This window comes from Sciurus carolinensis, chromosome 7, assembly GCF_902686445.1.
Source record: "Sciurus carolinensis chromosome 7, mSciCar1.2, whole genome shotgun sequence".
NCBI lineage: Eukaryota > Metazoa > Chordata > Mammalia > Rodentia > Sciuridae > Sciurus > Sciurus carolinensis.
In genome coordinates, this window is record NC_062219.1 from 97,640,612 (window position 1) to 97,667,382 (window position 26,771).

The window sequence follows — 26,771 nt, forward strand, 5'->3', positions numbered from 1 at the left end:
TAAACATCCACATGCAGGTTATCATGTAGACATAACTTTTCAAATCATTTGAGTAAATATCAAGGAATATGGTAAGAATATGTTTAGTTCTGTAAGAAACTTCCAAAGTGACTGTACCATTTTGAATTCCCACCAGCAGTAAATGAGATTTCCTGTCGTTTCACATTCTTGCCAGTAATTGGTGATGTAAGAGTTCTAGGTTTTCCAATTCTAATAGGTCTGTAATGGTATCTCAGTGTTTTAATTTGCAATTCCTTAATGGCATATGATGTTGAACATCTTTTCATATGCTTATTTGCCATCTGTATCCTCTTTGGTGAAGTGTCTTTTCATATCTTCTATTCGTTTATTACTTAAGTTGTTCTTTTTCTTACTTTTAAGGTTTTTTTTTAAGTGGATTTTTTATAATATCTTTATTTTATTTAGTTTTATATGTGGTGATGAGGATCAAACCCTGTGCCTCACACATGCTAGGCAAGCGCTCCACCACTGAACCCCAATCCTAGCCCTTACTTTTGAGTTTTAAGAATTCTTCTTAACGTTATAAATCTTTAAAAAGAATACCAGTCCTTTATCAGCTACATCTTAACAATTTTTTTCCAACTCTGGGACTTGTCTTGTCATTCCCTTGAAATTTTGATTCATTTATTAATTTATCCTGTATTAGTTTTCAAGCTGTATTTTAGCTGTCAAATCAGTATTTGCACTGATAGTAATGATGAACATAAAAGTTCCTTTGTAATGCTTAGGCAGGACTTGAAATTACTCTGATGGTGATTTGTATATATAATATATTATAGTCGTATTCTACATAGGTTTAAAAGAAAGGTTGAAATATTTAGAAAGTTTGGGTGGAACCTCAAAACTCTAGTTGTGTTGCAAATAATTTAGAAGAATAACAAGTGTAATTTTGTAAGAACTGGATTCCATACCTTTACATTTGCAACTTTGCTTGCATAGAAATCAGTAACTTGAAGACAATAAAGAGCTGTAAAACAACAAAATTTTACAAATATTTATTTAACTTTTCACAATAAGACCATATGAAAATCCCTCAAACTGAATTGGCTAACTTGAAAGCATCAGAAGAATTAAGTTTAGAATTGTGTTTTAGAAACCTGTAGAAGTCAAATCACCTGGGAAAATTTTCTTGTCCATTATAAAAGAAAAGTCTGCTTATGTATTTCTAATCTATAAATTATCTGGATAGTGAGAGAGGAAAGAAATCATAGATCTACTCTGTACTTACTGATGCTTTGGAAGCAATATCCGTGGTAGCATAGAAGACAGCCAATTAATGGCTTTTGTGGTTCGCTAAATGCCTGAGTAAAGTTAAGGCGTTTAATAACCACACAAATCCTTTACTGCATAGAAAACTGAGACTCTAATCACGATTCATAGTCTACACCAGCATTAATGCTGGTGCAACAGAACAAAGCATAAAGCTCTTTTTTTAAACATTTTCTTTCTCCCAAAGAGGATTTGTTGGTAGTATTTTTTAATCTAATTTTTAAAAATTCTCTTTTTGTTTCCCTTCTTGACTTTGTGGTGAAGAAATAAGTAAAATGCCATGGATAAAAATCAGTGTGAGTTTTGTGAAGAAACTGTTACATAAATAGACCTACAGCCACATTTCCATGTGTATACACCACATTAATCATTTGTATTTTGATTCTACAGTAAGGAAGTAAAGGCTCAGTGGCCTGCCTTCCTCTTGATGTCTTTTTTTTTTACTGTGTACTTACTTCTTTATTTATTTTTTTATTATTATTATTGTCTTTTGATTTCTTATTCCTGAGAAGGTCTTATGGAGACACCTTGGTAAATATTTAGTTAGAGCATTAAGACTTCCTTCCCATGTTCTACATATAGAAATAAGGGCCAAAATGACTTGTTAAAAACACAAGCAATAAATAGCAAAAACTTGAATTATGTCCTTTTTTCCAGTCCTCATTGACTCTGATCTGGACTGCTGTGATTAATCTTCTGTGGTAATTGGGTCTGTACGTCTAAGATTCCTCCAACTCTCATCCCTCATCTACATTCCTGAGAGACTGTCTGTGGAGGTGTACCATCCTGTGGTCGCTCATTACCTGGAGAGCAGGAGGGTCCATTCCCCCAACCTGTGTTCCAACTTCATAGCGTTCTACCATTCATCCCAGACACAATGCCTTAAGGAAAATTAGAGTGTTAATGATTCCCCAAACCATATCACTTTTCTGTCATGGCTTCAAGAATTTCCACATGGAAATTTGCCTGGATTGTTGTTTTTCATTTCCTAACTGACAAGTTCCCACCTCTTTCTGTTTGATCCCTAGATGCCTTCATGTAAAAGTGCTTACTTTCCTTTTTCATGATGGCTAGCTCATGTCTTTTTTTATTATTCTTTTTAAGCAAGGTACATAAAGATTTGCATATCTACTCAGAAGACAGGCTACCAATGCAAGAGAGATTCATGCCACACCTGAAAAATTCCCAATTTAAAAAGATTGTTTAGAAATAGTACTTGCTTCCCCTATAAGCATAGAGACAAGAGGCAACACCTTGTGTGCACTATCTCAGGCACCACAAGTGAATCAGCTGCACAAACCAAAAATCTAGGACTCAACTTAAAGGCCATATTTTCTGTTACTACCGGTGTCTAACTATCAGTAATTTCAGTGCTTTCTGCCAGTTTTACCTCCAGGTACACTCACAATTATCTAACAACTCTTCCTTTCTTCCACTCTGCATGATAAAAGTGGAAATGACCAGTAGTCAGTGCACACACTACAATAGTCTTTTACACCTCTCCTTGTGTTTACCCTTGTCCTACTTTAATTCATAGTCTTCATAGCAGCCATAATATTCCCTTTAAGAAATAAAATGGTCTCTTAATTTTCTGACTTAAATACTGCTTGGGCCGTCTGTTACATTTAGAGTAAAACCAAGGAGAACCACTACGATCTATCTAGGCCCTGCCTACTTGTCTGATTTAGTATCACTTTTTTCCTTGCTCATTAAATTCTTGATGTATTTGTACTGGCATACTCTCTCTTCCTTAAAGAGGCTCAGCTCCTTCCAGGATTTTGCATTCCATGTACCTGTAAGGCTGATGACCTCATATAACAAACTCCTTTTCATTTGATTTCAGAACACACATCACTTCTTCATGGAGGTCATGGGTGACTTTGCACCTGAACCGTCTTCTTCAGGCTCTCGATCCTTTTGCCCTGTTTCTGTTTGCACAGTCTGAATTGAGCTTCCTTACTGCATTGTTTTCTGTTTTTAATGTTATCTTGCATTGGAATATAAACTCAACAAAGCCTGCCTTGTTTACCATGTTCTTAGCACTTGGAGCACACATGAACACACATGTGCACACACAAACACACAAATAGTTGCCCTATTCTTAGCACTTGGAGCATGCATGCATACACATACACACACTCATATTACACACAATCAGCATGCTTTAATTGATATATATATATATATAAATAATATTTACTAATAAGATATTTCTTCAGAGAAAGGCAATGAGCTCCAAATTTCCCTTCCCTTTCACAGAGCTTCCAAAGAAGTCCTGCCTATGTCCTCAGTGATGAGTGAGTGGAACCTCTTCTAATACTCTCAACCTTTATGTAAGAACACATCTTCAGGCAAAGGACAGGGTGATATGGATAGTATCCAGATAATGAATGATGCTGCATTTTGGGGAAACAAAGGAAAACCAAAGTTTCTGTAGTTGATCTCCACCTCTTGCTGTCTTATCAGTTCTCCAATTAGGATGAAAAAGAATCAAAGCATAACATTAATTATGGAAATAACATCAGTGGACTCTAGATCATGGTCTTTATTGAACAATTAAACAGTTAACTTCTAATCAGAGTTTGTGAAATGCATTTTAAAAAGTAGGGGTAAGGGGTTGGAGAGTTAGCATTGTGGCCTGAATGCTAACTATTAATACCATGTTCTTTAAGAATGAATGTGAACCAGGTGTGGTGGCACATGCCTGTAATCCCAGCAGCTTGGGAAGCTGAGGCAGGAGGATTGCAAGTTCAAAGCTAGACTCAGCAACTTTGTGAGGTCTTAAACTACTCAATGAGACCCTGTTCCGAAATAAAATACAAAAAGGATTGGGGATGTGGCTCAGTGGTTAAGCATCCCTAGTTTCAATTCCCAGTATGAAAGAGAAAGAGAGAGAGAGAGAGAGAGAGAGAGAGAGAGAGAGAGGAGAGAGGTGGGGGAGGGAGGAAGGAAGAAAGGAAGGAAAGAAAGAGAAAGGTACAAGCATCTTGGTACAGTGCCTAAATGGTGTTAAAGTACCTTACTTACATTGGGAGTGATTACAAGAGCAGATTTTATGGTTTCTCTTTGGAATACAGGTTTGGAAGGGAACATATCCAAAGACTGAAAAAAAGCATTGGTAAAGGACCACCATCCCCATGGTTGCTGGGAAGATTTGGTGACATCTTGCATTAAGACAATTCTGCAGCATGCAGGAAAAGATGGATTCTGACTACCTTCTATGCATATCCATAATGTATAGAGGATGGAAAGAGGACTGCCTGATTGCACTGGATCTGATGCTCTTGAGGAGAGCTATGTAGATGGGCTATGGGATGAAGGAATCTGGGGGGAAGTTTGAAAGCAGAGAGATACCCTGCCCACCTTCAGAGGAAAAATCAAGTTGTTCTAGCTCCCCTGCCATGGGCCCACTAGAGAAAAGAATTCAGGTCTTGCCTACCCAGGTTTGCCCCTGCCAGAGAGGGTCCAAGACAAGATCTATTTGGAAACTGCATATATCCACCCCAAAGACAGGCAAATAAAATTTGCAATCCATTAAAGTGCTCATAAATTGAGAAAGTGAAACCCAACTGAACAATTCCACAGATAGTTCTCATTCAGGTAGAACTAATGGAGACAAAGAAAGGAATAAAGAACACGTGCCCACATCTTTTAAATCTACTGCTGTGTCTTTTTCATTTTGCAATTGTAATATTGTAATTTATTCCATGCTGTATATTTGGAGCTTTCATATCATATTTTGAATTTTCTTTTTTTCTTTGGTACCAGGAATTGAACCCAGGAGCACTTAACCACAGAGCCACATCCCCAGCCTTTTTTTTTTTTTTTTTTTTTCCAGACAGGGCCTTGCAAAGTTTCATAGAACCTCACTAAGTTGCTAAGGCTGGTTTTGAACTTGCAGTCCTTCTGCCTCAGTCTTCCTAGTTGCTAGGGTTACAGGCATATGCCCAGCTTTGAAATTTTTTCCATTATTTTTCTAGTACTTCTTTTACTGATTTGTACTCTTTGTTATCTCACACCAAGCCCATTTCTTTAGTCACTGATCATGGAACCAATTTTTTATCAACTGTTCCTTCATGCTTTCAATTACATCTTAAATGGCCCCCAAAGCTCATAAGCTGGTGGTATGGTTGCCAGCCTGTGGCACTACTGGGAGGTAGTGGAAACTTTAGGAAATGGGACCTGGGCTAGGGATATAGCTCAGTGGGTAGAGTGCTTGCCTTGCAAGCACAAAGCCCTGGGTTCAATCCCCAGTACCACACGCAAAAAAAAAAAAAAAAAAAAAAAAAAAAAGGATGTGGGACCTCTTTGGATTAAGTTAGGTCATTGGGGGTATGCCCTTGAAGGGGATATTGGGACCCTGGCTTCCTCCTCTCTCTGTTTGTTTCTTGATCACCATGCAGTGAACAGGCCTCCTCTTCTACACACTTCCCCCATGATGTACTCTGCTACTATAGGCCTGAAGCAATGGGGCTAAGCAAGCCATCAAGGACTGAAACCATGAGTGAAAATAAACCTTTCCACATTTTAAATTATTTATCTCAATTATTTTATTACAGTGATGGAAAACTGACTAGCATACTTCCTTTTCTAGGTTTCACCAGTTGGGCTTCTGTACTTAAAGACCTTCACCTTCTAGCCTACGTCACTTACCACTACTGCTTACATTTGCTTGTTTTCTGTGATAAATTCAACTTTTCCCATCTGGCAAATGATTCTGCTCTTGTCTGATACATCATTTAAAAACATGGCACTTTAATTGTTCTTAAGGACTACTTCATTATAATATGATTAAATATTCAGAGAGAATACTATAAGAAATCTTTAAATTAAGATGAAATTTAGAGGGAACCTTAAGCTGCAAGGGAACCTTAAGCTGCAAAAAAAAAAAAAAAAAAAAGAAAAAGAAAAAGAAAAGGGCATGCACAGAAACTTTTTATACTCTTTTCAAAGAGCTTCAAAATGTTACCATTACAAAGTAGGTTGATTTTTTTCCTAATTTAAAAATATAGCTAGAAAGAATTACCAGAGCATTTTCATTTATGGAAAAACAACAAAGAACATCCATGAGGGCTTTCCTTGTGAGGAGATATAGCAAATACCTTCCTTCATAAAGCAGAAATGTAGAAGTCAGTTTTTCAAAAATAAAGCAAGTAGCAGCTCAGCCCAGAATTTAAAAAGCATCTAACCCTTTGTTTTAGTGAAATTGAGTTCAATCTCCCTTTCCTATCCTGACAGTTTTGAGTGAGTCTTCTTTGTCTGTTTAACCTTGTCCAGTGAAAATTTTCTTTATCCTGTGCCATATCCTACTAACCCTTTTTATGTACAAAAATTTCAGTCTTCTCTCAATATACCCTCATCATGATGATTACTTGGTTAGAAGAATTTGAGCCTATTCAGCATTATACTGATTAGCAACAGTTCTTTGTTAACCAAGAATTCATTTTATGTTCTTGTAAATTAAGGTACATAACATGCCAAAGTACTAAAGTAATGCCTACTTTTACTTAAAAAGCCAATGAAGTTCCTATATAATGTACTTAGTAATTTGCCAAGAAAATTTGTTGAAAATAATTTAGTAGTTTTGCCTTTACTATGACAAATGGAACTTGGTATTATTAGAATAACAGTACAAATCTGACATTCAGTGTAATATAAATATTTTTCAGTTAGTACTCTGAATCTACCTGAGGTAGTGGCTGATTTTCTAGCCATAATTGAGTCAAATGATGTATCATACCAAATACATGAATTTTTTCTTTTTCATTCAAGAAGTCTTGACACTTAGACCTCATATATTAGTGACCAGTGTTTAATAAAGTCAAACAAAACAAGATTTAAAATAAGCCTTTCTAATAATACTGCAAAATACCTGTACATAGTGTGTATTGATATGATCTTCTCCTTTGATGATTTTTGCATAGCAAGCAGTACAATTTTAATATTGGGGATGAAAAAAAAAAGAAATTTCTTCAGTAACAGGAATCACCTCACTAACAGTTTAAGATAAAAAGACCACAACATTATGACTTTGTAGTATATAGTCTCCTTTGATGTGTAAGTTTTATACAGTCTTTACATAAACCTTATGCAGAGTCATGCACCAAGCAGATTCTTAATAAATCTTAATTGACTTGTCCTTTGACTACATTTCGTTAATGAGTTTTTCTGGTCCCAGGTCTGGGCTGATTAAAGCTTACCCTGTGTTGACTCAGAGATGTTATCTAATAGCCTAAGCTGCTTTTAGTAAATAATGTTTGGTTGTTTTCTGAAATAGTTTCCTAATCATCCCAACTCAGTTACAAGTATGGTATTGATACAGGCCCCATACTCTGTTGTTTATTACCCTGGCCAAAGTGTCCTAACCTGAGTATTATAGACATCTAGGAAACTCAAGTGTCTGTTGTGGCCCAGAAGGATTACAGGCTACATTTCATTTCCCCCAGTGTCGTCTGAATATCTTGGCATTGGCAGGACAGAAGCTACATTCACTGTTACCGGTGGTTATAATCACAGTTTTAAATGTGTGGCACCAATGGCCACTGGTGTCTCAGTAGAGGATATTTGGCAGGAAAATGGTCCCTGACTGTGCCCCTAGGTAGCCTATCTACACCTGTCATTATCTGGCATCTGATTGCAAGGGCAATAATCTTCCCAATTTGTATTTGGGCAAAATGCCATCATGACAGATGGACAGGAGTGTACATAGCTGGGAAATTATGCATATACATTAAATATGTGTACTGTGAGCATACGTCCTTTCTAGGAACATCCAAACATCTGTCTGCTCTGAGCTTCTATGTATGCTATTTACACCATATGCCGTCACAGTGGGGGGGGCCTGTCAGAAGAAAAAAAGCAGAGCTCATGAATTTCATGGAAATCGTTTCATGGGGTGAATTGTCTCACCATGAGCAAAAGGATCATAGAAAAATATTGTGAATATCTTTGTTATTATTTCAAGTAGTAAGTTTTAGAAAGTGATTTTGGTAGCCAAAAAAGCAAAAAAATTGTAACATTACAGAAAATTTGAATCAGTTCCTATTACAACACTCCTAAACTACTTGCGATTGCCCATATTCTGTCTCACACATCCCACAACACACATACTGACATTAATTTGTTCATTGTTGCCACACTTCCTTTGTGCCAAAAAAATTGTTCTAATCTCTGACTCAAGTGTGGTTTATGTTTACCCACTTCTGTGAGTCTTTCCTATGTCTTAATTAAGTGAAATGTTGAAAAAATATTGGGCAACTTGCCAGAAATACTGATCATTTCCTTTTTTGGCAATCAATCAGTTTAATGTTCGGTTTACGATAACCATTTTTAAGTAGGAGAGCAGCAAGTAGACAGGTGTCATCATAGTACAAGGTATGTTGAATGCAATAGGCTTCATCAGCATTATCATGAAAGAGTTTATCAAAGCTCTCAACTTGGTAAACTTAGGAACAATTAACAATTAACTTTATGTTAATTGGATCTTCCAAGAAGCGGATGCCAAAATGGCATTGAACACATTAGAATTGTATTAGGGAAGATGCGCTCATTTAAAAAAAAAATGAATTTTTGAGAAGCCAAAGAAGGCTGGAGAACCCTGCTGCCACAGTGTCCTGACCCCAAGGATAGAGATGTGGGAAACTCCTAGTACAATTCTTGGTGCAATGAAATTAAAAGATAGTTCATCAGTGCTGAAAAAGGATCTTGGAGGTGTAGAGGTGTCTTGCATCTCCAGGAATGGTCCCATCTTTGCATCCCAACACATTTTGTCATCAGCTGAGGGAAGTCATGGGTGGCAACAGGATTGCAGAGCATAGCTCCTGGGCTTCTTGGACAATTACACCTGCAGTTACTGGTCTTTGTTCTCTTGACCACCACAACTCTGGAAGATGAGTCAACTCTTAAAATAGTGTTTCTATCCAAACTCCTATAAAAGTCTAATTATATATAAACAATTGTGATTTTGCTTATATTAAGGCTCAATCTTCAGTGTCAACTATTCATATTAATTTCCTAGACAGAAATCTAGGAGCTGAATTCTAGTGCAGTTGAATTGGTGAGCATGGATGCTGAACAAAGAGACTTAAGAGCTGTTATAACACAAGGCCTGGCCTCCAGACATACTGACTTCCAAGGAAGGCTCTCTGCTCCAAGAAACATACAGAAAACATCTAGGTCCAAACCCTCCCTTCTGACAGGACCAGAAATAGACTGCCTTAAGATGCCTCTCTTGTCTGTTTCTCATACTGACTAGTCCTCTCTGTATTTGGTAGTTTTTACTCAAATCACAATACTTAATGGGTTAGAGCACTGATTTATTATCTGATTCTCCAGGTTTTGCGTTTTGCTAGTTCACTTTTCTGTTTCCTCTGGCTTGACTGGTACTAGATGGACTAGAATGTCCTCACTTATGTTCTGGGGACTCAGGTTAGAATGCAGGGTGGGCAAGGATGACTGGATGCTCTCTTCACAGGGTCTCTTCTCTGCAGAAAGCTAGCCTAGGCTTCTTCACCTGGTAGCATAAAGATTCTCAGTGACAAGAGGGTGCATAAGTACTTTTCCAGTCTACTTTTGTTGTGATTTTTTAAATTGCATTATTAGTTGAACAAATCATATGACCAATCCCAGAGTCAGTGTGGTGGTGGGAACTCTCTAGGGGATGGCTGCAGGAATCCCTGAACAAGTTGGGAATTATTCTGTCGCTGTCCCATTACCATGTTGCTCTTCCTCCTCCTTGTCCTCTACTTCTTCCTCCTTTTCCTTGAACCCGTTCTCCTCTTCCTTTTTACCTTCCTCCTTCTTCATCCAATTTGTGATTGTATAATGAAAGAGACCACATCTATATTCTGATATCTTCAGATTTTAGCACACAAATATTTATGCTCTAAGGTACACATTTACATATACTGAATTCAGATGCAATTTGCTCATCTGTATCTCAGTCCTCATTATGGTCAACGATGTCAATTTCCCTCTTCTTATAGTTCACAAGGACCCTGAGTGGATATGGGCTTTCCTCAGAAAGGAGGCTACAAATGTCTCCCTTACATCAATAATGTTACATGTGAAAATTATGAGATTGGTGTTTCATTTTGATGGTGACTGGTCAGTTCACTCAGGAGTAGCAATTCGTTGCATTCCTGATCCTAACAAAATAATACACATTTATTCTTATTTAGTTGATGCCTGAATGTGAAAATTAGGAGGTTGAAATTGAATAAAATATGACCTGTTAGAAACTGTAATTTTCTACTGTATGGCTCTTGTGTCAGCTGTGTCAAGGGCATTATCACTATAATCAGGTGCTGTAGAGGATAAAAATAAGACAGGTTAAAAATAAGAAAATAAATGTTTGGAGTGATTATCACATTTGCTTGTAATAAAGGCAGTTTCTGGATCACAAGGTAAAGCTGTGCATTAGACACATTTAGCAAGCTAGGTGTATCCCTGCCAATTTCTAGACAGAGCTATGTGGTTGACTTGCATAGTCTTAATTTTATATAAAACATATACACATTATATGCAGAGCTAAATGGGTATTATTTACTGCAGATAATACACTTGACTTTTTGTCCCACATATAGGCCTATCCTCTGAAGATAATTCTATTCTCATCTCCTAGACCCTTCTCTGCCAGGACAAAATCTAGTAGATTGATTTCACTCAAACATATGTTTAAAGAAAAATAATAGATCAGATTGGCCTTTTGACACAAATAACCCATTACTCAATTTTGTACTTAACAGGTGTGTGAATGTGTGTGTGTGTGCATGCGCACGCATACAAGAAATAGATAAGATTGGTACTTTAAGGTAGCATTCCTTTGTAATGATTCAGGTCCACTTTTTATTTATTTATTTCTATTTGTTCTTCTTAGTTATACATGACAGGAGAGTATAATTTGACACTTACAAGAACATGGATTTCATTTTACTCTAATTAGGATCCCAAATTTACTATAGTGCATTATATGAAAGTTATGTCAGATTAATTTCATTATCTTTCCTACTTATGTCTCCCCCACATTCCCTTCATTCTCCTTTGTGTAATCTACTGAACTGCTATTCCTTCCCCTCCTTATTATGTGTTAGCATTCCCATATTGGAGAGAACATTCAAAATTCGACCTTTGATATTTGGGGCATTAGTTCACTTAGCATAATAGTCTCCAGATCCACCCATTTTCCAGTAAATGTCATAAAGTCATTCTTTTTTATGACTGAGTAATATTCCATTGTGTGTATGTGTGTGTATATATATATATGTGATATATATATATCACATTTTCTTTATCCATTCATCTGTTAAAGAGCACTTCAGTTGATTCCATAGCTTAGCTATTGTGAATTGGGCTTTTATTAACATTGATGTGGCTGCATCACTGTAGTATGCTGATTTTAAGTCCAGGAATGGAATAACTGGGTCAAATGGTGGTTCCATTCCAAGTTTTCTGAGGAATCTCCATGTTGGTCCACTCTTAAATCAAATGATTGACACATTTCCACACTGATGAAGGAGAAAGACAGATCCTTTGACTTTAACTTAATCTCTGACTGTTACTGTGAAATTTGTCTTTTATTATGGTTCTCACTGTACATAAGCTCAGTGCTAAACTACATAGGAAATTCCTTGTTTTTGAATGTTGCTTATCAGATTGTTGGGTGAAACTTCATCACATCTGCTTCCCAGTTGTGAGAAGATAGATCATATTATTGCATATTTGTATGATTTTAATATATCTATAGTATTCCCAAATCAGAGAGAACATTCAAAATATATACATTCAAAAAATACATGTATACACACACACACACACACACACACACACACACACACATATTTATTTATTTATTTATTTATTTTCTGGGCCTTAGGATTAACCCCTTTTGGTTTACATATCAGGAGCTACTTGAAAGTTAGGCAGTCATTCATAATCTACACACAGTTATTCAAATGATTTATTTTTTAGCATTCATGTTGGCAGTCATAACCAAAGTACATTCCCAGTTCTTGTTCTGTGTTACTATCTTCCCTTTTCCAGCCAACACCTGTAGTGATATCCTGTAGTGTAGTCCTGTGGAGTACTTTCTTGATAAAAGAAGCAACTTCCATTTCTTAATACAAGAATGGGAATTTAAAAGTATATACACTTTTTTTATATCACCTTAGATACTTTATATAAGACTTCAGAAAACAAATTTGAAGTTTCTTTTCTTCTTGAGTTTTTTGTTTGTTAATTCTAAGATCCCCATGTCCCATTTTAACTCATCAAGTATATTTTTTCTTTCAGGACTACAATGATGAAATTCGTCAGGAACAATTACGTGAATTATCTTACTTAAATGGCTCAGAAGACTCTGGTCGTGGCAGAGGTATTAGAGGCAGAGGAATTCGAATAGCTCCCACAGCTCCTTCAAGGTACATTAGTTCTTACTTTAAATAAATAAATAGCAAAGGAGGAAGGCATCTGATTTTTCCTTGCTTTACCATGTTCATAGCAAGGAATAAATAAGAGCATCACGAACTTTCTCTCCACTACAATAGAAACAATAAGAAAAAAATAATTATAGCATGTAAGATCTTAACATATGTTAATTCACTACACCCTTTGTACTAGGTGATAACTGCTAATACAGGTAAGAAATTGAGGTACAAAATGTTTCATGAAATCTTACCTAATTCATACAGGAAGTTTGACTCCAAATTCTGTGCATGCATGTGTGTGTATATGTGTGTGTGTGTAACTACCCTTAGAAAATAAGGCAGTGAGCCTGAGACTTTTCACTTTTTTCTTCTATCTCCAGGACTAGGGCACACAGATGATAGAAGTGTCTCCTCTTTAAACCAGAATGACTTTGCATGAAGGGAAAACTATATGTTTATCTGTGTTTAAATGGTCCTTGAATTGATATAGTCTTACCAGAGAGAGAGACAGAGAGACAGAGACAGAGGCAGAAAAAGATACAGATAATACCTATTCATCAGCCAAGAAAGCCAGAAGTTTACTTCTTGAACAACTGATGTTAAAGGACCAGGGAGGTATTGGAGCAAATTTTGTCATGTGCTTTTATGAATGTGTCACAATGAGCCCCACTACTATGTATAATTATAATGCACTAATAAAAACATCAAAAGAAAAGAATTACACATAAAAATGTTGTGTAAAGTTCAGATATATTTGACTTTTCAAGATCCTTGGAGATCAGAGTCTTCCTTGATTTTGTTCACTTTACAAAGAAATTGGAATTTTTCTATATTAGAAATTGTTTTGTAGGAGTCCATGTTTGTCAAACTTTCAGCAGAAGGTATTGATTTACAAAGAAGTAAAGCAAAAAATACTCTTTTTCTTCACACATAGATAGTATTATTTATTTGTTCCTTTCACCCTATTGTAAGTGGGATTTAAATCTCTAATGGGCACAGATCTAGAATAATATTGTGTATATCATGCAGAAATCATCTTAAGAGATACTAAGACACTTCACAGATTTGTTTCTTAAATTATACCCCAAATATTTTCAACTACCACTGCCAAAATATTACTGTTTTTTCTTTATTTTTATTGATGCATTATAATTATTCATAACTGTGGGATTTTTTGTTAAATAGTCATTATACACATGAGATAGCAATATAATTTGGCCAATATCATTCCTAAGTATTTCCCCTTTCCCACCCCTAGCTCCCTTTCCTCTCCTCTTCTGATCTCCCTTCAATTTTCATGAGCTCCTCCCTGCCAACCTTTCTTCTCCTTTTTCATTTCATTTTTATCCATTCACTCTTTGGCAAACCCCTAGGCTATGTCGCTAGTTTGACTATTGTGCTGTTATAAACTTTGATGTGGTTGCATCACTGTAATATGCTGATTTGAAATATTTTGGATATATACTGAGGAGTGGGATAACTGGGTCATATGGTGGTTCCATTCCTAGTTTTTTGAGGATTGTCTAGAATATTTTAAAACTTCAAAAATAATTTGTTGAAAGTATATTTAGTTAAAAAGAATTTATACTTTAATAAACATATCTATGATAACTAATCTTTCCATAATAATGCAAAGAAGAGTACAAAGCATTACATCTATATATTACAATATAGCTTATTTTATATAACTGAAGAATAAAAATATATGAAAATTACAATACATATCAGAACATGTTGCATTGAGAGCAAGCAATGGAAAATGAAATTTGGAAGGCTTTGTTTACTATAGTGAAAACTAATGTAGTATGTGTGTGTGTGTGTGTGTGTGTGTGTGTGTGTGTAACTGGGGGTTGAACCAGGTGGCACTCTGCCACTTAGCTACATCCACAGTCCTTTTTTGCATTTTATTTTGAGATTAGGGTTTCAACAAGTTGCCCAAGCTGGCCTAGAACTTGCAATCCTCCTGCATTGGTCTCCTGGGTAACCTAATATAGTTTTTAAAAGGGAGAAGTAATTATATTTAGAAGAGACTACTAAGTCATCACTATAGATAATAAACATTGGAGTGATTGGAAGAGAGAGAAGCATAGTGACAGAGACAAAGAGGATGATAGACTCATGGCAGGAAAGCCAGTGAACACAAGTCCATTATCCAAGGTAGACAGAAATGAGCAGAACTTGGAGTTTAGCAAGATAGAGCCAGAATAGAGATTCAGATTTATAGAAATTAATGTCATTTACATGTTGGAGAAGGGTGGTCCAGGACAAAAATAACTCTCTGATATCTGACTTGGTAAGAAATGTATACTATTAACAACTGAGATTAGGTGACAGTCAAGTTAAATGAAGAATATAATTATTCCTGTAATCAATCCAAGATATATGGATGGCTAGCAGGACCTTGGAGGGTGATTTATACTCTTTTTTTCCCTTGTTTTCTCAATTTTTAAAATAACTATGAAGCACTTACATGACAAGTTTGTCAAGATATTTAAATTAGGTGATGCATATTAGGACACTGGTTCCCAAAATAGCCTGTACATTGGAATTACTGGAGGCTTCTTGTCCCAGAGAGTGTGATTTACCTGGCCATGGGAAATTTGGAATTTTTAAAGCACCCTCAAATAACCCTAATGTGCATAGAAGTTATGGAAGTTCTGATGTCAGGAACATAAGGTAGGACACAGTATTATGATAGAGAGAAAATAGCCATCATTGGAATTATGGACTGCAGGGTTTAAGCATAAGAGAATGAAAGAAGAATGAAGACAGAAATTGAAAACACCCATATTCATTGGAATAGAAGTTCATGAGGAGGCTAATGAGTAATCAAGTGGAAGGAGGGAAAGTGGAGAAAAGTATAAACGCTCAAAGAAACATTTTCCAAATAATAGCTCACAATCTCATATATGATAGGAGACACAGTGTCATGGTAACCAGAGAAAAGCCCAGTGGAGCTGGAAATCAGTTCACTGAAGTCTTGACATCTCAGCCAAGAGTGTTTTTGCAGCATGGGAAAGCAACACTGGATTGCATTCGACTCAGGCATGAGCAGAAAGTGGAGAATTAAACATGGAAAATGTTCTTTGAAGAAGTAAAATAAAGGAAAGAATACTGTGGTGTCAGTTCGACTCTGAGCATTATCCTAAAATAGGAGATGTGATTCTTGAATTGAATAGGAGGGAGCAAGGAGGCTAACATTCCAGAGAAAGCCATCATGTAGAGGAGGGAATGAGTCAGATTCAGGAGAAAGGATTGTTAGGGCTGCATTCGTGAGTCAGTTGATGAAGGAATGAAATGAAAAATTAGATTTGGATATGAGCATCATTATTTTAGAGCAGGAAGAATGGTCATAAATTCAGATATCTGTGGTTTACTCATTCAAAAAATATACCTCAGGCCTAGGTAATTAAAATACTTACCCATGATTATTCAGTAGTATAGTGAGAACCATGTAATTTGTTATCAATATGTGGACATTGATGAGAGTATTAAAATGCTAAACTGAACAGGAAGCTAGGATAACACTTACAAAGCTAGGATATATGTTCATCTTGCTTATGAGGAAACAGGTGCTTGGAGTCCCAGTGAAGGTAAAATTGATATTTATATCCTTTTTTATAGATTTTTTTAATATTATGATGATAATATAGAATATTATATTCTTAACTGTTGTCATGTTTGAAACCAGCACTGAGCCTGTGGGTCTTTTGTATTTCACATTCCCCCAATCTAAGAGAGTGTTCTATATGCATTAGTTTACAGTAAGTTCTCTATTCATCAGCTCTATAATCTATATAATATTTTTAAAAGCTTTTCCAGCATTCTTACTCTTCACTTCTCAGAGCTCATTTTCTCCAAACAAGAAAGAGCCAGCTGACTGCTATTCATAGCAGAAAGCATAACCTGCGTCCTCATATGTAGGTGCAGCCAGACGGTGTGATTGTTGACATCCCAATGATCATCATTTTTCCCAAAGCTTTAGTGCTCCTGCTGAAAGCAGTGCTTTCTGAAGGCCAGCCTTTCAGACATAATAAAAAGTGAAATAACCATGTGTTTGCCCAAAGATTTCAGACGAACACTCAACCTTTCTAAAGACCTCAGAATACTATAGGACTTGGCTGCAACCATTTGATCTCACACTTTTAGTGCAGGTTACTTTTGTGTCAAGAACTGCAGTACAGAGTATTCAGTCTACTCTCTTTGTTGCAGAATACTAATATCTTTCACTAGCACCATGGTTACCATATGAAAATATATTATGTCAGTGATTGCACCAACTCAGGGGTGACATGCATAGTGATAAGTCAGTGACAGCAAGTCATGATTTCAAGTGACCTCAAATTTAAGCTACTATAATCAGCAGGATGATATCACTATGGCTCAAGTTCCATAATTTATTAAAGTGCAGACAGATCATATTTTTGTAAATGACAACATTGCACACCACTATCAATAATCCCCTGCATGGAAGAGACAGAGACATACAGCAGCTCAGTTTTATAGATGGTCCAGTGAGCCATACATTAGGTGGTGCTCTGATCTGGTGTTCTAGTGAAATAAGCCAATCCCCAAAGACCAGAGGTCGAATGTTCTGTCTGATATGTGGATGCTAACACACAACAAAGGGTGTAGGAGAATAGAAGTTCAGTGGATTAGACAAAGGGAAGGGAGAGTGGAGAGGGATAGGAATAGCAGACAGTGGAATGAATCAGATATAACTTTCCTATGTTCTTATATAAATACACCACAGTGAATCTCCACATCATGTACATCCACATGACAGGGATCCTAATTAGAATAAGATATACTCTATATTTGTATAATTATATCAAAATAGATTCTACTGTCATGTATAACTAAAAAGAACAAGTAAAAAAGACAAAGAATGAATAAATATATGAACACAGAAAAAATTGGAATATAATCACAGTGAGCTTTTGTTTTCTAATTTTCATTTTGGCTTTGGTGTTTCAGTAGACAATATGAAAGTATTTTGCATGGTTTATATAACTAAGACTTAGTATTCACAGGTTGTGTCTTACTGTGGGTGCCAGAACACATCTCTACTGATCACACATACACACACACACACACACACACACACACACACACACACAGACACCCAGAGACATGCACACATAAAGCAAGATAAAATTGGATTCTCACATTGTCTGGGGTCCCTGAGATGAGTATCTGTTGTCACCCTTCTCTCCCATCACCTTTCCTTATCTGCATTTTACCTGTTTTCCTAGGGGCCGTGGGGGTGCCATTCCTCCTCCCCCACCTCCTGGACGAGGTGTTCTCACCCCTCGAGGGACCACTGTGACCCGCGGAGCTCTTCCAGTGCCCCCGGTAGCAAGAGGCGTCCCTGCCCCTCGAGCCCGGGGAGCACCAACAGTGCCAGGATACAGGGCACCCCCTCCTCCAGCCCATGAGGCTTATGAAGAATATGTAAGTACCCTTGAGAAATGCATTGTGAGGAAGAGTTAAATTGGTCGATTAACTAAGCCCCCAAAACACTCATATGCTATGAATACAGAGGTCATGCCATTTGCCAAAGAATTTAAGTACTGCATTTACATGAAAGCATTTTGACGAGAATTTTCATTTTACAAGTATGAGCATTGTTGTTAGTGGCACTTCACTAGCTTGAATTTTAAGAATCAGACTATCCTGAGGTTGTCTTATCTTTAGAAGATTTGGTTAGATTTCACATGAGAAATAATTGTAAACATAATATGAATCATCATATATTCAGAGAATTCTCCAGGGTCATGATAAAGATTACCATAAATTTCAGAAGTACTTCACAAATGCATTGTGATTATGTTATAAACTGTTAGGTGGCTGGTCTTTCATTTGCATCCCCTTCCTCTTTCTTTCATTAATTGAAAGATAAAGAATTGGTACATAGAACCTAAAAATATAGAATGGACACAAGAAACACAGTGTCCCTGAGTATTCCCCTACTTTCCATCCACTGTATCTCTAGATCACATTTTATGTCTGAACACCCTTTAACATTTAGTTCAGGTCATTAGTGTTCTGCTTGTCACATAGGTATTATACTATTTATGCCCATTTGTCCTGCTAGACTGCGGCACTTGAAAAGGGGAGTTTCCTATCTACTTTCTATAGTTATGTACTCCTAGGAAGTCCTCCGTAAATGTTAAATTGAATTGATGCAAACCGATTACCATCTTATCAAAGAAAGCTCCTCTGCCTTTAACCTTTCCTGTATGCCCATCGCCTGATATGAGTTTCAGTCAACCACCCACTGACATGCTGTCCTCTTAAATGTCTTCCTTGAATTATTATTCATTAACTATAAACTCTTCAAGGACAGATACTTTCATATGATGGGCACTCAAAACATACATATTTCATGGACTGGCTAATAACCAGTCAAAACTTAATCAGAAAATAAAGTGAATGTGGTTGACAGGTGCCACTAAGAATACATTAATACCTAGCATTTGCTAGTTTTTAAGAATGAGGTTATTGCTTAAATATGAAACATTGACTTATGTCTACAAGAGTGAAGCAAAATTAAAGGTCTATTGCTACCCTAACAGGTGAAATGTGTTCATCTGTAGTGTACTTTAAAATCGGACATCAATATTTAAAAATCTTAGACAACCTTAAATTTGCAAAATCAGAAGCAGAAAATTTATTCTATACTGTATAAATAAGCCCACAAGTCTGAAAACACAAGGCTAGCCCTTGATTTGCTACCTCTTACCTGAAACATAGTATTTGCAAAATACTATGTACTTTTCAAATGAATGAATTAATTCACCACAGGTATGTGGTATCATTTTTCATCTCTGGGGAACAATTTAGCTCCACAGTTTTTAAGTATGTTGCCACTAAGGTGTTTTTGTCTTCCAATTACAGGTTTAAACAGTTAGATCTTTTTATCAAAAATTAAAAATGGGAAAAAAATCTTTTCAGGTCACAGCAGTCGACACTGTTATTAATCAAAGGGCTTATATGGCATATTTGGCACTTCAAAAGAGAGCAAGACTGGCAAAACAGAACTATAGTCTTTCTTGTACAATCCAGCTGATAATGAATGAATCACTGGAAGATGAGGCAAATAAGAGTAAACTATAAAGGCACAAGTATATCATGAAAACATGGGTGAAGAAGGTTGTACTTTGAATGTGGACATTTAGAAGGTCTCTGAAGTAGGGACTTTCAAGTTCTAAATTAAGCAGTGTCTAGACTGAGGGGCTTCCTCTGTCAGCAGCCTCACTGACAGAAGAAAGAGCAGTGGTAAATGTCCTGATGCAGAACTTGCTTGAAATATTTGGGGATCAGCAAAAAGGAGATTAGAGCTGAAGCAGAATGTGTGAGGAGAGGAGGTAAATAAGGTCCAAGGGGTGCTATTGGAGTGTTCTGAGCAGGACAGTGACATGACCAGATTCATATCTTAAAAGGTTTGTTCCTCCAACAACATGGTGAATAGAATCTGAGGATGGGGTGGGCATGGGTGTGGAGACAGGACATTGTAATTAATCTCAGTATCCCCCAATGGCAGAACAATGGCTTAGAGGACATGAGAAGAGATCTGATTCTAAACGTCCTGTGAAAATGGTCTGTTAGGATTTGGTGGTAGACTAGAGGTGAGATGTGCAAAAGAAAGCCCAGTGAAGGATGGATTGTTTTATGATGGTTTCATGGTGATAAGGTATTTGAAATGAGCACCTGAGTTAAACTGAGGGATCATTTATTAGAATGACAAGTACCACAAGGGGAGTTGGAAGTTCAGTATCAGATCCTGTTAAATGAAGAAATTTGCCCTGCAGAAAAGTCTTTAGTGTTTCTAAAGGATGCACAGGATGTGGACTTCTGAAGTGGAAAGTAGCATCCCTGGATTTCAATTCATTATTATATAATTTTATAAACACACAGAGACTTAGATGTACATGACAGTAGGGTGTATTTTGACATATTATACATACATGGAGTGCAACCCATTCTAATTTGGATCCCATTCTTGTGGTTGTACATGATGTGGAGTTTCACTGGTCATGTATTCATATATGAACATAGGAAAGTTATGTCATATTCATTTTACTGTCTTTCCTATTTCCATCCACCCTCCCTTTCCTTCATCCCCCTTTGTTTAATCCAATGAACTTCAGTACTTCCCCTCCATATCCTCTCTTGTTATGGGTTATTATTCCACATGTAACAGAAAACATTTGGTCTTTTGTTTTTTGGGATTGACTTATTTCACTTAGCATCATAGTCTACAGTTCCATCTGCTTACTGGCAAATGCCATAATTTCATTCTTCCTTATGGCTGAGTAATATCCAATTGTGTATATATACCACATTTTCTTTATCCATTCATCTATTGAAGGGCACCTAGGTTGGTTCCATAATAAAATTGCCATTTTGAAACTTCCCAAGTCACATATTTTTCTGAGTCCTGTGAACACACTTGCAATTTCAGTTTCTTTGATCTGACAATCAATAACTTTAACAACAATCTGAATACGTGTTTCAAGGAAAGTTTTCATATGCAAATGTTGCAATTGTACCTCATTTCAGTATCATTTCTTTGTTAATTCCATATCAAAGAAAATAAACTTGCTATTTGCATTAAATGAAAAAAAAATTGATGTGATTACATCACTATAATGCTGATTTTAAGTCCTTTGAGTATAAACTCGAGGAATGGGATAACTAGGTTAAATGGTGGTTCCATTCCATGTTTTCTAAGGAATCTCCCTGTTAGTTTCCATAGTGGTTGCACCAATTTGCAGTTGCACCAGCAGTGTGTGAGTAAAATTTATTTCCCCATTCTTGCCAACATTTATTGTAATTTGTATTCTTGATAATTGCCATTCTGATTGGAGGGAGATGAAATCTCAGTGTATTTTTAATTTACATTTCTCTAATAGCTAGAGATGTCGAACATGTTTTCATATATTTTTGACCCTTCCTATTTATTCTTATCTGTTCTTTTTAATGGGGATAATCATTTCAGTTCCCAAGTCTGTATTGACAATTAGAAATAAATATCCATAAACATAAGTATGCATAAGTGTCTAGAGTATTTAAGGCATTCAATAAAAGGTAAGTTACATAAAATTCCATAACGTATTATTCTTTTAATAATATCTGAAGCTGTAGATCTACTAAAATCAGAAATGTTTACCTATTTTGTGTATTAATTTGGCATTATTGATTTTAAATAGCAGAAGCACTTGGAATCTCTTTTAGTGAAATATAATTTAAAAAAAAAAAATGAGGGCAGAGAATGTTATATGAATGTGAGTTCATGAGACTGGTAACAGCAATGACATCAGACCTCAAGAAGGGTCTGGACCAAGGAACTAGAAAACTAGCAGGAATCTCTCCCCTCTTTCATCTCTGTTTTCTTGAATTATATGTTCCTTCCATTTTTACCTGCAGATTTTATTTTCGGGTTTTTCTGATGACTTGACACATTTATATATGTGTGGCCACATTTATATATCCAGCTTTAGTAACCAACAGATACTGACTACCTGGTCATCTCAGTCCTAATTCAGATACCCAAGTGAGAGAATTATGATTAGCCAGGCTTGTCAGGTGTGAGTATTAGAGAGTCACCTCTGACTACAGTGAGGAAGTCATTCAAAATTAGATCTAGAATCTACTATTAATCAGTCACCAATGGCAAGGGAAGGGCAGGGGTAAAGTTCACACACTATAAAAATGGTTGTTAAGCCCCAACTCCAAGGATAATATGAGGAGAGATACTAGTTTACATAAAATATGATGAATTCAGCAGACAACCCAAAATGTCTCTATAATAACATATCTTTGATAACAGGAAAAAGTGTACAGTGTTTTTTCAGAATCCTTATGTTTTATTGAAACCTGACACCTATCATATTTTAATTGTTTCCCTAAAAACTATTCAATGACTGCCCATGAAGTTTAATACATGACTGATAAGCTGCTGGCAGCAATCTTTGAAGTGCTCTGTACTAAACCAGATTACACTCAAGAGCTGCTACTCTCCACTCTAATTTTAGACTATTGATTCCTCTGTAAGGAGTAAGAAAAACAAAAGTTTAAGTGTCTCAATAACAAAATAATAGCACCATGCTGAGCTGATGGTGAAAAATCTCAAAGGAGTTCTTAACTCTAAGATAAAATTTCTTAGAAAAGGTTCCCTTTATTATAAATCACACTATGAGTCAATTCACTCTTCAGACTTCTTTCTTTCCTGCTGAGTTGCAGCATTAAGTTTCTGACCGCATAGAATGCATATAGGTAATCAAATCCACTCCTTGCAGCTGGCCTCATGAGAAACAGCTTACAGTAATTGAGATTGCTGTTTTAAAACCATCATTAGTGTTAGTGGAGTCTAAAAAAATGTGAATTTTAGTTTTAAATGTTAACATATCCTAACCCAGACTTTAAATATTTTAAAACTTCTTTTCATTGACCTTCTGCTAAGAAGAATACATTTGCATATTATGGATCCATCTTTGTGATTGAAGTATGTTTGGAGTATTAAAAAGCAAATTTCAACAAAAATTCCCATAGACCAAAATATTAAGACCTACCAGTGGATATTTAAAGAGTAAAGTAAAACTAAAAATATTAAATAAAAACTGTTTCCTGTCACTGTGTATTAATTCACTTAATATCTCAATCAACTAGACGTTGATTTTACTATTTTATGAGATCAGGACACTGAAACTTAGTATTGAGAGTGCACCCACTTTTCCATGTCCAGAGCTCATGTATCTTTATTACATATCTGCTTTCTCAGTAATAGATCATAAAATGTGCTACACAATATTTATCTCAGAGAGACCTACCACATGTGTGTAAAGAACATTCGTACTTCATGATCCTATCCAGACAACTATCAGTGTTCAAATCTCCAAGGCAACACTTAAGACATCTCCCAAACCATCCATGAACATCTGGAACTACAGATAATTCAGTACCTCCAGACAGTGGGTGCTGGAGATGTGGTTATGGACTGTGGTTAAAGAGACACTAAAACATATGTCATGTGTTGGGAGAGACCAAGCTAGTCCAGTGACTAACATCCTGTGTACTTGCCATTTGGGGCTTCTACTCTGTCCTCTATTTAAAGTCATTTTTGTTTTTATCTTCTGTGTATAAGATTTCATACACCCTAAAAGTAGAAAGTATTTATTAAATATATCTTTGCAGTTAGTGCTAAAGAAAGTGCTTCCTAGTGCACGCTCTTAATACCAGCAACTCTCAAGGCTGAGGCAGGAGGATCGAGAGTTCAAAGCCAGCCTCAGTAAAAGCAAGGCACTAAGCAACTCAGTGAGACTTTGTTTCTATATAAAATACAAAATAGGCCTGGGGATGTGACTCAGTGGTTGAGTGCTGCTGAGTTCAATCCCTGGTACCCAAATAAATCAATCAATAAATACAGTGCTTGGTAATAGCAATTAAATTGAACGCACTTATGGTATTTTTAGAAAGATGTTATACATATGCATACTAACAATAATATGCATATTTACATAGATATTGAATGAATGACAATAGAACATAGAATATATTGTGTCAAATATGTTCCTCCTGTAAAGGGAATTATCACTCAGGCCATCCATATTTTAGAAAATCTCCAAGAGAGCAAAGAAACCCACCACAGAAGACTGGAACAATAGGAATAACTTTGAGAAGTAGAGAGAAAAGACACCATTTAAAGGGAATGGCAAGGGCAAAGACAAGTAAAGGAACCTTGCAAAGCAAATCTAAGGAATCTGGGAAAACAGTTTAGTGAAACAACGTTCATTTAAGACAGCTATGGAAATAATGCAGGAGAGAAGAGAGTAGGGTTACAAAGTCACCTTGAAGGCTGAGGTTGCAACTTCACTTATCCTACTGAAAAATTCACCTGAAAGTCTCTGAGCATAAGGCAAACTAAGATTTGGAGAAAATTTTAATTCTCAATTGTTTGGAGTGGGTTGAAGAAGAGAATAGAAGAAGGGGAAATTTGTGGAATTGACCACAGCTTGTCTTCCTGAGATTTGGCCTTAGCCCTAAGCACCAGAATGGGATGGGAGGCTAAAATAAAGCTAAGGACGAAGACAATGGGGTTGGATGAAAAGTGGATGTGGAAAGAGTAAGAAAAAGCCACCACAGCTCACTCAAAGTGATGTCATCTCCACATGTGGGGTGAGGGATAAGTGAGCCTGGCTATTTGTGAGATAGTGCTAAGTAGAATTTCTGTTAGACATTAACTTAGTTTGGGTTTAATAAAATATTTGCTATTTGTATAATTTAAGTACTGCTACAATTCTGCCTTAGAAATGATTCCAGAAATGCTCTTAGCCTCTCGCCTGGGGGTGTGGCCCATATATTCATGTACGGAGGGCTTACTGCTCTCTGTGAACTGTACTACTGAGGCAGGAAGAATGGGTTGGTGGAGGGAAAGACAAATTTGAATTGTATTGAGCAGCATCTATTCAGTGGAAAACTCTTCCACCTCATTCAGCTCAGCTATGAAAGAGATGATGAGGCTTCCCCAAATTTGACAAAAATATTGTCTGTAACAAAACCAGTAATAAAATGTGAAGTGAAAAGAAATTTTTCAAATCCTGAATAACAAAAGGTGTTTTTTCCTCTTGATGAAACTAGAGAAGGCACCTTGAATTTTCTATTTTTATATAGAAAATATTATAAAATTATTGCCACATTAGAAGATGATTGAAAGATTATGCCTCCGCAAAATAGGAGGAAAGTATAGGGGTCTTTTAAATAACAAAAATACTATATATTCTGCATTTTGTGATGTTTGCAGTATTTTCTGCTTTTTAAAAATTTGCAGGAGGTTTTGATTGCATTTCTCATTCAAAATAAATATTTGCTTTCATGCCAACTGTGTACTCATAATATCAACAGCTTTTTCTTAATGGGAGAATGCAAAATTGTACAATTTCCAGGCCCCACAATCTCTGAATTTTGCTCACAATCTCTGAATTTGTACAGAAAAATACAACATTTATAGGAAAATGTATACAGGGGTAGGGGACTGGGAGAGATTGTTAAACAAAAATCTGACTCTATAACCTCAGTTTCTATCTAGTACTGAAAGTCTTTTCTTTTGTTAGAATAATGGTGCTGATAAATGTGCTCCTCCTTATGGAAATGCTGTCCTTTTAACTAAGGTTGTGTGGGAGAATTAAATGTGCTTTTAAAGGCACACAGCTTCTGGAAACGTCCATCAAACATAATGCCCTACAAAAACACACTGACAGCATGCATATTTGCTTAAATAAATATTTTCTTAAAGCTCATATATTGGTGTTGCTTTAAACAAAGGTAAAACAAAAACAAAATTCCTCAGGTCCAAAGACATAGGTTTAATTTATTTTTAAATTACCTCATATTCTCCCAAAAGGTTAATATTCAGACATGAAAGAGGTGTATTAAGGCATAACAACACAAGAAGAGATATAATTAAAATTCTGCTCAATGCTATATGAGAAATTTTGGCCTGGTATAATCAATCATATTAACCTAATTTATAAAATGCATTCTGACAAATTTTTGAGAAGTTTCTCTTTTCATCAGTCTTAACTAAGCCTGTCAGCATTCCTGCCCATCCTATCATCTGATTCAGACTCTGAGGCACCATTCCAGTAACAATGAGAGAACTAGAAAATTCACTGGTAAATCGATAGTCCTTAAAAGTTCCATAAATGAGCTCAGGCTGCCAACCTTCACTTTCTTGTGTATGGAACATTTTTTGACAGGAGAAGGAAATCAGTATTAAATGATAATTGAAATCAATTCTTGTGCCATTTTTGTGGAAGAAAAGATTGAGTCTGATCTATAATGCATTTTGAGGGGAGCCATGTGTGATGGTTTCTGTGTAATAGCCAGGAGCCTTGACTCAAAGAAGGGAGATTTTTATTAGAGTTTCTAGATTGGATATTTGTATTCCATTAAATATTCTTGTTGGAGTTTCATGCTCTAGTCTCCTTTTATTAGAGACTAATTTACCAGAATGCATTGTAGGGCTTTGTTTTTTGAAATGTAACTAATATTTAA

The 26,771-nt window shown here is 36.1% G+C and overlaps 1 protein-coding gene across 6 annotated transcripts in view; it reads left to right on the forward strand.

The window, feature by feature from the left end:
- The window catches only part of Khdrbs2 (KH RNA binding domain containing, signal transduction associated 2), a 616,356-nt gene that overhangs the window by 380,535 nt on the left and 209,050 nt on the right, over positions 1-26,771 (forward strand). For all 6 annotated transcript variants that reach the window (XR_007109614.1, XR_007109613.1, XR_007109616.1 and 3 more), the window contains exons 5-6: positions 12,580-12,707; positions 17,969-18,167. Coding sequence is in view for 2 of the 6 variants with exons in the window: in XM_047559804.1 (XP_047415760.1) it covers positions 12,580-12,707; positions 17,969-18,167 (327 nt within the window). In the remaining 4 variants the exon portion in view is untranslated. The remainder of the gene's footprint in view (positions 1-12,579; positions 12,708-17,968; positions 18,168-26,771) is intronic.